This window comes from Mytilus californianus, unplaced genomic scaffold, assembly GCF_021869535.1.
Source record: "Mytilus californianus isolate M0D057914Y unplaced genomic scaffold, xbMytCali1.0.p SCAF_7, whole genome shotgun sequence".
NCBI lineage: Eukaryota > Metazoa > Mollusca > Bivalvia > Mytilida > Mytilidae > Mytilus > Mytilus californianus.
Genome location: NW_026262723.1, coordinates 61,154,733 through 61,168,604, shown reverse-complemented (window position 1 = coordinate 61,168,604; position 13,872 = coordinate 61,154,733). Strand labels below are relative to the sequence as shown.

Genomic DNA, 13,872 nt, shown 5'->3' with positions numbered 1-13,872 from the left:
ATGTTGATAGTCCTAAATACAAAGCTTTACTACAAGTAACACATAACCTTGACATGATACAAGAAAATGAGGTCAAGGTCAGATAAACCAAACGAGAAATACATGTACACCTTACAATCATTCAATAAACCAAACATAGTTGACCTATTGCTTATTGTTTCTAAGAAACAGTCTTAAACAAGAAAACTTAACATTGACAATGAACAATGAAAATGAGGTCAAGGTCAGATGAACCATGACAGACAGACATGTACACCTTACAATCAATTAAGGCATTAAATATAGTTGACCTATTGCGTATAGTATCTAAGAAACAAGCTTAACCATGAAAACTAAACATTGACCAATGAACCATGAAAATGAGGTCAAGGTCAGATGATACCTGCCAGACAGACACATACACCTTACAATCCTTCCATACATCAAATATAGTTGATCTATTGCTTATAGTTGAAGAAAAACAGACCAAAACACAAAAACTTAACACTGAGAAATGAACCGTGAAAATGAGGTCAAGGTCAAATAAAACCTGTGAGACTGACATGTACATCATAAAATATTTCCATACACCATTTATAGTTGACCTATTGCATATAGTATAAGAAAAAAAGACCAAAACTCAAAAACTAAACTTTGACCACTTAACCATGAAAATGAGGTCAAGGTCAGATGACACCTACCAGTTGGCCATGTACACCTTACAATCATTCCATATACCAAATATAGTAGACCTACTGCTTATAGTATCTGATATATGGACTTGACCAAGAAAACTTAACCTTGTTCACTGATCCATGAAATGAGGTCGAGGTCAAATGAAAATTGTCTGACGGGCATGAGGACCTTGCAAGGTACGCACATACTAAATATAGTTATCCTATTACTCATAATAAGAAAGAAATTAACATTACAAAAAATGTTGATTTTTTTTTCAAGGACAATGGACAAATGACAGACGGAAACTTCGTAACGTAAGACAAAAAACCAATAGTTATTTCTTAAATAATAGATATAAAGATTGAAACAACAATTGAAAGGAATACTTATTTGAGGTTGAATGGTCTGTATTAATATAAACAATTTAATAATTATGTATAAGGTTATTTCAAAGTTTGGGTGGTGTTTTTAATGCATGATTATTTTTGGCCTCACATATCATACTCCAAATGTACTTGAAATTTGTACATTTGTACCTATTTTAAATCATAAGTTACAAGATATCAGGGTTCTCACTAGGAATTTTTCATGGTGAGTCCTGGGACTTATCACTTTTAGAAATGGTGAGTCCCAATAGATTTTATTGAGTCCAGGATGCATGTAATTTTTTGTGTCTTAATATGATGAAATATGATGAAATAAAACTTAAACTATGCGTGTTGGATTGGTAGTTTTTATTATATTAATAAAAGTTATGATCTCTTAATAGTTATTGTTCATTACAACATATATAGACTGCTTTTTCCTCTCTTTCTTTGGTTTAGTTGGTGTAGTGACTGAAGTAACTGAAGTTGTTGTTTCTGAAGATCTTTCTATGTCTATCAATTCTTGGTGTAGTGGGTCATTGACTCTTGGTCTTTTACTTGGTACTGATGATTCAATGTCATCAAGTTTCCTTTTGAAGAAGGACTTTAACTTTGACTGACTCTGACATTGTAATACTGATGTCATTTTGTTGGACAAGCCAGTATTTATAAGAAATTGGGATTGCATGAACACAGACTTGTCACAGTTCATATTAATTATTATTAATAAATTTTAATTATATTTAATCATTGAGTTAATAATCACTTTGATGTTTGCATCATGATAATAATTATAATCTTTAATAAAAACAAGCATTCTGAGAGTATTGCATGGCAATACATAGTCCCCTACGGGGTAAAAAATCATTTTACTGGAACAAAATGCTAACTTGTTCTATAACTTGTCATGGTGTAAACAAAAAGTAAATATCATGTCAATATCTTCAAGCATGACTAAAAACAGTGTGGAAAACTGATTATATGAGTGAAAAAAACATTAGATATGATTAATAGTTCTCTAAAATTAGATATGATGTAATACAGTGTATATCTATTTTCAAATTATAATAAAATATAATTAATAGTTCCAAATATTTTTTCTTTCATTTGTCACAAACTAATATAGATTTTTAACTTATCTATAAAATGTCAACGACTTTTATATACACAATGTAATGTATTGAAATATATACATTAATAAAAATAGATTATTATCTAATTAAAGGATTTCTCTTCATAATTTTTTTTCATATCTATAGCATTCAGAAAATTAGTTTATACTAAATAACAAACAAACCTGCCAAAAAAATCTTCAAATAATTTAACAAAGAATGTCTTTTAAAAAATGAGTTATCTCCCTTTGTACAGAAATATGGTTTAACATAGTACTCTAACATTAGATATGGTCCATAACTCTGGACTAAATCATCAGACCGGAACAAAATTCGAACTTAATCTATAACTTGTCATGATAAAACTATATACCAAATATCAAATCAATATCTTCAAGAACGAAGAAAAAAGTGTGGAAAGCTGATTTGCCGGACTGACGGATGGACAGATGGAAAGACGGACGGAGTGCAAACCTAAAGTCCCCTTCCACTTCGTCATTAGGGGACTAACAAGCAAATCTAAAGTGAGCACCGTAACCGTAAATCGTTTTTTAATTGGATTTGTTTCAATTTCAAAACTTTTTTCACCTTTGTTTACGATTGCGATGTTCAACATGCACAATACGAGAAAAATTATTCTTATCCGTAAAATTTTAAATCTACACTGTTCTATTTTATGCATAGTAGCAACAGTTATGAAATATTATATCATTTCATTTCAAGTTCTCCAAAAATTTGACTTTCTTTGTTTCAATCGATAAGTACGTGATGTTCAACACGTGGAAATATTCAAGCTTTTCAAATACTGGTAAAATCTTTAAAAATTGGTAACTATTACATATTTATTAATCAGTTTGAACAGAATTATCATATTTTAGGATGAAATAAGTTTAATCTTAAAAAATAGTTATCAGTCAACAAAAATAATTATCTACGCATTACATAATTTTTCATCATCGACTTCCAGTTTAGTTTCCTATCAAAACAATGTCGACGATCATGAATCTACTAGGCAAAACAATGTAATTGGGACTCAGGGGTAACAACGAGGACATGTCCCACTGACTAACAGGTTTCAAAAATGACGCATCCAGCTCGATTTTCATGCGTCCAGGATGCATATACGCGTCTTAACGAGAAACCTGAGATACTAAATTGAAAACCAATTTACCTTATTGCAGCTTTGCCTCCTGTTAGGCCAAGTTTTCTTAAGCTTGTTTCTTTTAAAGCCATTTCCCCAATTACCTGTAAGAAATATAATGATATGTTAAAGTTTTTATCCTTTTATGTAATTTTCAAATTTCCATAATTTTAACCTTTTTGTCATCATGCGTTCAATTTCCTCAGACTTTGACATAAGAGAATTGCAGCAATTTTCCCATTTGTGAAGGGGCATAACTCTAGAATGGTTAAAGTGACAACAGTGTTCTCCCCAGGCCGATATGACGCTGTGGTCCCGCAGCGCCTTCAAAATATTTTCGTTATTCCCGCAGCGCCTTAATTGGCCGCTGTCCCTTAATACTTGATCCCGCAGCATGTTAATTTTCACATTTTCATTATAAATGTTGGTTAAAATTGTCAAGTTGCTGATCACCGCTGAGAGGTCGGTCAGTGTTACGCAATAACTGATAATTAGTTTTACCTGAGCCACCCTTATCAGACCATGTTATCAGATTATAGCGAAAATGTTCATCAAGAAGATAGATATTTTGAGAAGAAAATAAAAAGTTTTTAAAAACTTCAGTGCAAAAAATGAAGAAATAGATCGCAAATACATTGTATTTACGCATCGTCTATGTGATCACTTGACCATTTATATCACGAATTTTTTCATTGGTCGAGAAGAAGAATCTATTTAAACACGACCAATGAACGTGTTGAATACACGTGATAAATTTGAATACACTTTGCTAAATATATTTACGATGAAAATTATGAATGAGAGTATTTGTAAGTGAAAAAAATAAAATAAACTTTGATTAAAGATAATAAGGAGTGATTAATTTTATTAGAAATTGAAAAAATGTTGCTTTCAAGTTAAATTCGTCTCAAACTGTCATATTTTAGAAATAAAATGATTATTGAACATCGATCGTAAATCTGTCCGTCGGGAACTATGTGACAATCAACACGGGTACGGAATCGCTGTAGCTTCTGTATAATGTCACTATTAAATAATTTCAATGGTCTTAACTTTGACGAATTTGTCAAGTTTCGTTTATATCTACCTGCCAAAGATAGGTTTTGACAATAATATACACGGAAGCGTAATGTCAAACTACGGAAACTGGTCAGCTGTTCATTAAAATAATTTTGTTTTAAAAAGTTGTATACCAAAATATCTTAACCATATTCAATTTTAATTCTGAACGAACATGTTATCTACAAATAAGAAAGGGGTTAAGCGAAAGGCAGATGATGGAATTAGTTTTTTCAGACCAATGACTTCTAATGAAAAGGAGAATACACCTCCGTCTACATCGTCAGTAGTAGCAGAGGTCGCGGCTTCTCCTAATCCAAAGCGAGCTAAAGTTTCAGCTAGTGATAACAGCAAGCACCGTGTTTCTGGCTTCAATGACAAGTGGCTGACTGAATTTTCATGGCTTAGGAATGTTGAAGGGGGTAAGGAAAAATTATAAATTTTATTTCATAAAATATTATTGGCAACTTTTTTGCAGAAATCGTTCATCAATATAAAAAGAATAGTTTGACAATGAATCTGGTTCGTGTATTTTCAGGAGTCCCAGTATCAAAAACTATATTTTTAATTTTTTAAATACATTTTGCTTCTGAAATGAAATTAATTTACATAGAACTTGATCACGTATAATAATGAAATTAAACAACCTGAATCAAAATTTCGTATTAATTATTTTTCAAAAGGAATGAAATGTAACTTGTGTACAAAACATCAAAGGAGGCCCAAAAAGAGTGTACCAGGGAAAGCTGCATGGGTTGATTTGCCTTGCTCATGGATGGTACGTGAAAGTATTCTTAGACATGGGCGCAGTGAGACACATAAAGAGGCTGTTGCTTTTGAAGGGGCAAGAGTTCTTGCTAACACCAGTCTTGCCACAGCAGTTGAGAAGGAAGTCACATTGAATGAGATGGCAATGGAATCAGCAATGAAGTGCTTGTATTGGTTGTGCAAAAGGGAACTTCCACATACAACCGACTATGTTCCTTTGATGAACCTTTGTAAGTTTGATTTTCAGTACATACAGTCGATTCCGGTTATTTGCATAGCCTTTTTGTCAGACAAAATTATGCAATTAAGCGGAGTATGCTTATATCCGAAATGCCAAATTACGGAGTCAAATAACATCGATAGTACAGATCAGTTAAGGAAATCCCTGAAGAAAGATGAACGTCCATAATCCACTTACAACATATTGAATGCTTATTTATTCTAATAAAAGTTATGTGTCTAGTGTTGTACATGTTATTTTATTTTGTATTCTTTCAATAAAGTTTATAAACACATTTTGTTTTAGTTTATTTGCGTACCGACTTTTCCTTTACCTGAGATACGAAAATAAAACTAATTGTTCTAAAAATAGATTTGTTTCTATGACCCGGATGTACAATGTACATTGTTACGCTTTGATTAAATTAACTGTTTAACAATACTACACAGTTTATAATCATTTTAAACAATAAATGTGTACTAAACTGCCTTTGATATGCAGTATTTACCGCTTGCACAGTGATGTAACACTGTTTCTTTAACCTCGTTAGTTTCGTATATGCAAAGCAGTTAACAGGTAATGGGGCCCTGTACGGGTTATTTGCAGGACACGAGTGTTGAAAGAGAGAAAATATAATAATTAGAAGTTGATTTTCTTTTCAAAAAATATTAAAAATAAAAGATTGATGAATAAAATTCTTCAACCATATATAAATGCCCTGTAATATTTAACATAAGTGTAGATCACCCCAAGCCGAATTACGAGAGTACACATTGGATAATGATCGATAATTAACAGGGGTTATTGTTTTTAAAATTCACCCCAAATGTAATCTATGAACAATGTTTGAAATCCAATCAATAATTAACACCTTTTGAGATAGATTGGACGTGTTTTTACAACAATCACCTGTTTGACATTTTTATGACCTCGAGGCTTAAAATAGAACATGGGAAACTTTACCTGTGTACACATCGAGGCTTATTTTATAATCATATAAACACGAAAGAAACTGTTTTAAAACTTTATTTAGATAACACAAAAGTAAATATGAAATAATAACGAAAATTATGATGCATTCATGAAAAATATACTTACCAAATTGCCGTTTCCGGTCAAAAATCTCGTCAGTTTTAACTAAGCATATCTAGCTGGCGAATATTTTCTATGCAATTAACCGAAAGGCCACTTGTAAGGCTATGCATATAACCGGACAATTTAACATTAGATGAATGGGAAATGGTTTTGTGCAGGAGAAAAGTATGCAATTAACCGAATTATGCTATAAAGCGGTATGCAATTAAGTGGAATCGACTGTATTATAATGCTTCTTTCCAATATTATTTCAAGATTTATATTTCAAGAAAAATGTTTTTGAATGAATTATTATTGTGTTGTGCTAGGCCTAAACATCTAAAATAACAAAAAAATCTTTTGACAGGCAAAGACCTTGGTGTTGATGTTATGAATGCCTTCATGGTTGGAGAGAATGCAAAATACACTTCTGAAAGATTTATCCAAGAAGCTTTGCTGTCATTCAAATATATTGTACAAACTCCACTTATCCGTGACCTGAAAAATTCACCATTCTACACCGTGATGGTTGATGAAACAACTGATGTAGCTGTTAAGAAGGAGTTGATTCTCTATGTGAGGTAAAAATTCTTTAAATTTTAGACAGTTACTGATAATTTTTGTTGAATTTTTTAATTCCTAAACTACTAATATGACTAACTTTTTCAGCCACTTCTTTCATTGAAATACTTGATATTTGTTTTTTGTTTCAGATTTCTTAAAAATGGCAAAAGTTCCACTCATTTCCTAAAAATGATTGTACTTTTTGATGGAAAAGCAGCAACAATCAAAAGTGCTATAGTCCAAACTCTGGAAGAGATTGATGTGCCATTGGAGAAGATGTGTGCATTAGGAAGTGATGGGGCATCTGTCATGCTTGGTAGAAAAGGAGGGGTTGCAGCATTGCTGAAGGAGTCTGTTCCAACCTTGATTGCAAACCACTGTGTTGCTCATAGGTTGGCTTTAGCAAGTTCTCAAGCTGCTGCTGCCGTCCCTTATCTCAAGAAGTTTAAGGCGATTGTGGAACAGCTGTACAGGTTCTACCAGTACAGTGCAGTCAGAATGGCAGCACTTCATCATATTCAGGTAAGAAAAATCGTAGTATGACTAAAATATTATATTAATGTTTGTGTGGGTTCATTTAACACCTTAACAAGCAGACTCATTAAATGTATGTATTAATTTTTATTGTATGCTCATTATTTTAGGAAATTCTCCAGGAGCCAGTTATCAAAATTACAGAGGCAAAAGATGTTAGGTGGCTTTCCCATGACAAAGCTGTCCAATCTATAAGGAGGTGTTTTCCTTCAATCATCACAAGTTTGGAGAGAGAAGCCAAGGAGAGAGGTGATGCCCAAGCACTAGGCCTGGCCACATTTGTACAGAAGTTTGACTTCATTGCAACTTTGTACATGATGTGTGATTTGCTGCCACCACTGTCACAACTATCAAAAGCCTTGCAGGTAACATTATTTTAAAAATACATAATTTATAATTCAGTTAAATGTTATAATATCTGCAATGTCAGTATTCAAATAGGTAAATAATCTAAATTAAGTTATTAAATACAAGATTTTTTTTAACAGAGAAAAGATGCAGACTACACAGTAGTAAGACCTCTTGTAATTGGAACTATAAAGACCATCCAATCATTTAAAGAAAGACATGGGGAAAATTATGCTTCAGTAAGGAATGTTATAGATGATTTAATCAAAGAAAACTTCAAAGTCAAGAGCCCAACAGAGGAGGAATTTGATAAATTTGAAAAACAGGTAATTCATCAGTAAATGTATATGACAAAACAATAATTTGGATTTGTAAATTGAATATGTAAGTTCTATAAAATTGTTCACAAGGTAAACATTTCCAAATTACATTTTAGGTCTACTTTCCATACATTGATCATGTGGTTGAGAATTTGGAGAAGAGGTTTCCAGATTTACCTCTGTTAGAAAGCTTTTCTGTATTTGATCCACCAAAATTTAAACTTGATCTGTATTTTGTGGTAATAAGCATTGTGTATAAGTTTCATTTGGTTGAGGCGAACTAAAGTAAGAGAACTGAAACGAAAATTTCAGCAATTTTCCCATTTGTGAAGGGGCATAACTCTAGAACGGTTAAAGTGACACCAACAAAATTCAAACTTGATCTGTATTTTGTGGTAATTAGCATTGTGTATAAGTTTCATAACATCTGGTTGAGGCAAACTAAAGTAAGAGAACGGAAACCAACTTTGGGACGTATGGACGGACAAGGGTAAAACTTAATGCCCCCTCCGCTACGGTGGGGGCATAAAAACTTGTCCATACATTAATATTGATTTTTTACGTCTGGGTTTTGCTATACATTCTTCGCTTAACTCATTAATGAGCTCTTCAAAGTTGGTTTTAGGTTTTGGATTTTCACATATTTTGATCTTGAGCATCATTCAAGAGATGTAAATTGTTGAAATGCCCATCTGGTACGGTAAAATTGGTACTAATTGTAGTAATGTAATTAGAAATTTATAATATTCAGTAATTACCTCTTCCCTCATATAAATACAGACAGGATGTGTTGGTGGAACACTGGTAGAATCTGTACTTGTCAACTGCCCTGATGATAAACTGCAATAAATCATGAACATGTTGTAAAAAATCCTTGACACCTTATTCGTTAATGTACACAATGAAAATCTTTTGTATTGCAAAAAGTGATTGTGTGCTGTATTATTCATATTTAAAAAATCTGTCTAAACATTTCATAATAAAGAATCCAATAAAAGAATTTGTCCATATAAAAACAACAATATTACTTCAAAAAATAATTGTTCAAACCTTTCTGACTTATTTTCCCAATGAAGTAACAGTTCCCATAATGAAATGGTTGGGGAAAATGATCCCTGCAGTCTCTCTCCATTCTCCAACTGTAATGCTATTACTACTTCTTGTTCAACACGACTTTTCTCAGATTTAACCAATTCTAACTTGCAGTTATTTGGAAGGTTAGCAAATCTTACTGATAATGTCACATCTAGGGTCTTCCTTCCATGACTATAAAACATATACTTTACATAAACAATAAAAATAACCAATTATATTAGATATTATGACATTAAACAACAACAGTGGAGAAATGATGCAGTTATGGACAGAAAATAAACATGTATTGCCAAACATTTATATAATATGCTGGTAAACATACATGGATTATCAAAAATAAAGAAGGTAGAATTAAAGACTATTTCAAATTTAGTCTGTAGCAAAAATAAAATCTAAATTTAAAATTTTTTTTTATGACATATTGTAATTAAATTGTGTCGTATTTTTGTTCATGTCTTTATAGGTTCTCTCAGTTTAAGCCTATCTGTCATTTGCTAGAATGGGTACAGGGATTTCACTTCTCAACTTGTTTCTTGAAAGGGTTTCAAATTGAATAGCATTGTATCTTGGATAGGCTGGGTAGGGGAAATTCGTGCAGAATCAGGTAATTTTGCCCCCAAATTTTCTCCTGTTTTCTAGGGCTCAAATATTAATTTTCTATTATGTTTGATGTTTTTCTTCAAAAGGATTACTCATATAGTGTATTTTTAGCAATAACATTCCTTCTTTTTCAATAACATATCATGTAAAGCACTTGTTATAAACTGTGAGTATCTTCATTTATACACCAGCTACAGAAAATGGCTATTCTCATTTTTAAGATTTAAAGCAATAGCAGTTCCCTGCACTGTTTCTCTGTATTTAGTGCTATAGGAGACAGTTATCATGTCAACATAAAGACTTGTAAGATGTTATAACATAACAATTTCCTGTTTTGTTTCTGGGTGTAGGTTAAATTTTGTGATTTTGTCTCGTGTTTATCCACACCAAAAAATCAAGCTCTTCATTCTTACATTAGATTAAAATCTTCTGGTGGTAGGAATCCTTGCTTTTTACAAACTTCTTCTAGTACCTAAAAATATAAATAAGTCCATTATAATAAATAAATGCTAATTAATACTCATCTAATGTGTCATACATGTTTGGCAGAATTTGAAATAAATATAAATATTTTGTTTGATTAGTCAACGTAAATAAACAAGACTGAAGAGTGTACACATGCAATGTTTTGCCTTCTTATCTTATCATGATTGAATCTATGTAGATAGTCTTTAAGATAAAGGTTTTACTACATGAAAAAAAACAGTAATTTTGGTATTGGGAGAGGTCAGTATTGTCAAATTGCCTGTAGAGGCAGGGATTTGTAAATTATATCATTCAGGGGTTGAAATGAATTTCATTTCATCATGACATGTACTAAACTAAAGAATTACTTTAAAAAATTGCTCAGAAACATTATTTCTGTAATACATGCACCAACTTTTTTCTGATTTTTAAAAATGATCAAACTTATATTGCACAGATAAATATAAATTATGCATTTTGGTGTAAACAGGGTGTATTACGTGTATGGTATGAACTTTATAGCTACAATAAATAATTTATGGCAACATGAAATTTGGATTCAAGCAAAGGGTGAGCATCTAAAATGTGACTTTAGGGCTGACAAATAAACCATAATTCCTACAACAATCTCAAGGACACGAGGTCTCACATAATTTGGAGCTCAAATTGGATTAGGACTAAGAGTGTTACAAAGTGACCAGTCCTCGTGGATGCACAATTTGTTTGAACTGCAATCATAAAAATCGACAAATTATATTTTTAGGGGACTATACATATTCAGATAAAGAAAAGTACATAATTGTAGTTGGGTGCCAGAAATAATCATCCCATACACAACGTGTTGCAAGAATTGTCTATAGCTGAAAGGATAAGGAAGTAACAATTTCATCTAATGATTGTAAAATTTATTTTGTATAAACAGACTCTTTGTAACTGAGCAAAATCAGTTTTTTTTATGATGTTACATAATATAAACTTGATGTATTTTTCAAGGTCATAAGCAATTGTCAAACACGACTCTGAAAAGAGAAAATTCTTGTCCACAATATTAAAAAAGTGAACATAATGAAAAAGCAGGTTCTGTCAAAAACCCATTAAAACCAGAACATTATGTGATGAAAAACTATTTGGGGCCAAATAATCTCCATAGAAATTAGATGTGATAATACTAACTACAAATTAATACAACTGCATACCAAAAAAAATTCGTAAGGGTTCCGCGGAACCCAGTGTCTCGCCTACTTTTTGCTGTTAATCACAGGCTCAGCAAAAATGAGGGAAAAAATTAATAAAAATATTCCTCTCTATACTATCTTTTGATTGTAAGTAGCTTCTGTCCAAGTTTGGTAAAAATCCAGGATAGTTTATGAATCTAATAAATGTTTTAAAAACTTAAACTGCAGACTGTATGTAATGTTAACTGGAAGAAAAACTAAGTCCATTTATAAGTAAAATACGGAAAAAATGGAACAAAATTTCCTTCTAGATACTAGCTTTTAATCATAAACAAGCTTCTGTCTAAGTTTGGTACAAATCCAGGATAGTTTAAGAAAGTTGTTCAAATTTTAAAAACTTTAACCACAGAGTGAATGTAATGTTAACTGGCAGAAAAACTAAGTCCATTTATAAGTAAAATACGGAAAAAATGGATTTTTTTTTTTACAAAATTTACTTCTGGATACTAGCTTTTAATCATAAACAAGCTTCTGTCCAAGTTTGGTACAAATCCAGGATAGTTTAAGAAAGTTGTTAAAATTTTAAAATCTTTAACCACAGAGTGAATGTAATGTTAACTGGCAGAAAAACTAAGTCCATTTATAAGTAAAATACGGAAAAAATGGAATTTTTTTTTTACAAAATTTACTTCTGGATACTATCTTATGATCATAAACAAGCTTCTTTCCAAGTTTGGTAGAAATCCAGGATAGTTTAAGAAAGTTATTAAAATTTCAAAAACTTTAACCACAGAGTGAATGTAATGTTTCCTGGCAGAAAAACTAAGTCCATTTATAAGTAAAATACGGAAAAAATGGAATTTTTTTTTACAAAATTTACTTTTGAATATTATCTTATGATCATAAACAAGCTTCTGTCCAAGTTTGGTAGAAATCCAGGATAGTTTAAGAAAGTTATTAAAATTTCAAAAACTTTAACCACAGAGTGAATATTTGTGGACGCCGCCGACGACGACGCCGACGGAATGTAGGATCGCTATGTCTCGCTTTTTCGACAAAAGTCAAAGGCTCGACAATCATTGACATTCTACTAGTGGTTAATCACAAACTGTCTTAATCACAAACTAATTATACATTGTTGACGCCGCTGCCTCTAGAAACAGCACACCTAAGTCTTGCATTTTCAATTTCAACAAGGCAAGACAAAAACAATATTTAAATATATTTTACATTGATTTTGCCTACAAAATATCTTATGGGATCACACATTTTAGTTTTATGGGACTTAAGTCCTGTGTGTTGCCAATGTTTGATAACCTTTCATCATAGTTGTTGGACTTGTCCAATGGTTCTGCACATTTTGAGAAGCCAGTGTTAGGGTAATGTGTTATTTTGTACAGATTCTATATATATATATATATGGTACATGTATTCTGTAAAACTGTTGAATTTATCATGTATAAGTTTATATTAGAAGTCTATTACTGTCCACCGTAAATATGGACTTCTGCTAATATTTGTTGTTTTTATATACCGGGGTACATGTAACTTACTTTAATGGCAAAATTAACAATTTTTTCAATGTTCTGTGGTATATATCATAAGGGTTCTGGGGTAAAAAAAAATTAACCGATCCGCTCAAATCATAAACCATTTGGGTGACTAGTCCCAACCTTGAAATGACAATCGAAATGCCACTGTGTAAACATGGTGCTCAATTTTAGGTTTAATTATGCTCCAAGAGGGACGGTATATGGTAGAAAGGTAAATTTGGGTCATACCACTGGGTACAAGACAACTTGGCCTGTCTACAAAAAAGACTAGTAAAATGCACCAATAACCGTCAGGAGCTCATCAGGTTGCACTTGCCTCATATAAGACTTTTAAGATTTAAATAAACAAGACAATATCTTTCTCATATTGTTGCTGGGCTTCCAAAATGTCGTATGTGACTTTTTTGGGCTAAAAGTACTTTTTCACACAAACAGGCTTGGCGAAAGGAAGTCTCTGATATTCCAAAATATTCTTCATTTAGACCAATCAAAACATTTGAAATAAGTCTGATATTAAAGATATGCGACAAAATTGCTAATCTTGATTGTTTGTAAAGTTTTTTCATCCAAAATGTTGTATGTAAACTTGAAAATTGTTGTATAATGGCTTTGAGAATTAAAAACTTGTACAGATCTTCATTTTTGTGAAGTGTTATCAAGAAATGTCCAAGTTTTTATTTCACAGCCATTTACAAAAATGTTAACTTAACCTACAACATTATGGAAGCAAATATTTCAACCAAATTTTCAAAGCCTGTTTGTTGGAATTTTTTTCAATTGAAAATTTAGTAATTTACTACATTTTGGAAGCCTGATGATGAT

The 13,872-nt window shown here is 31.7% G+C and overlaps 1 protein-coding gene across 1 annotated transcript in view; it reads right to left on the bottom strand.

Moving 5' to 3' along the window:
- LOC127709813 (tether containing UBX domain for GLUT4-like) overlaps positions 1–13,872 on the bottom strand; it is a 71,785-nt gene that overhangs the window by 56,109 nt on the left and 1,804 nt on the right. The window contains exons 2-5 of the mRNA XM_052215469.1: positions 10,271–10,329; positions 9,213–9,428; positions 8,921–9,002; positions 3,306–3,379 (exon numbers count right to left, since the gene is read on the bottom strand). Coding sequence (XP_052071429.1) covers positions 3,306–3,379; positions 8,921–9,002; positions 9,213–9,428; positions 10,271–10,329 — 431 coding nt within the window. The remainder of the gene's footprint in view (positions 1–3,305; positions 3,380–8,920; positions 9,003–9,212; positions 9,429–10,270; positions 10,330–13,872) is intronic.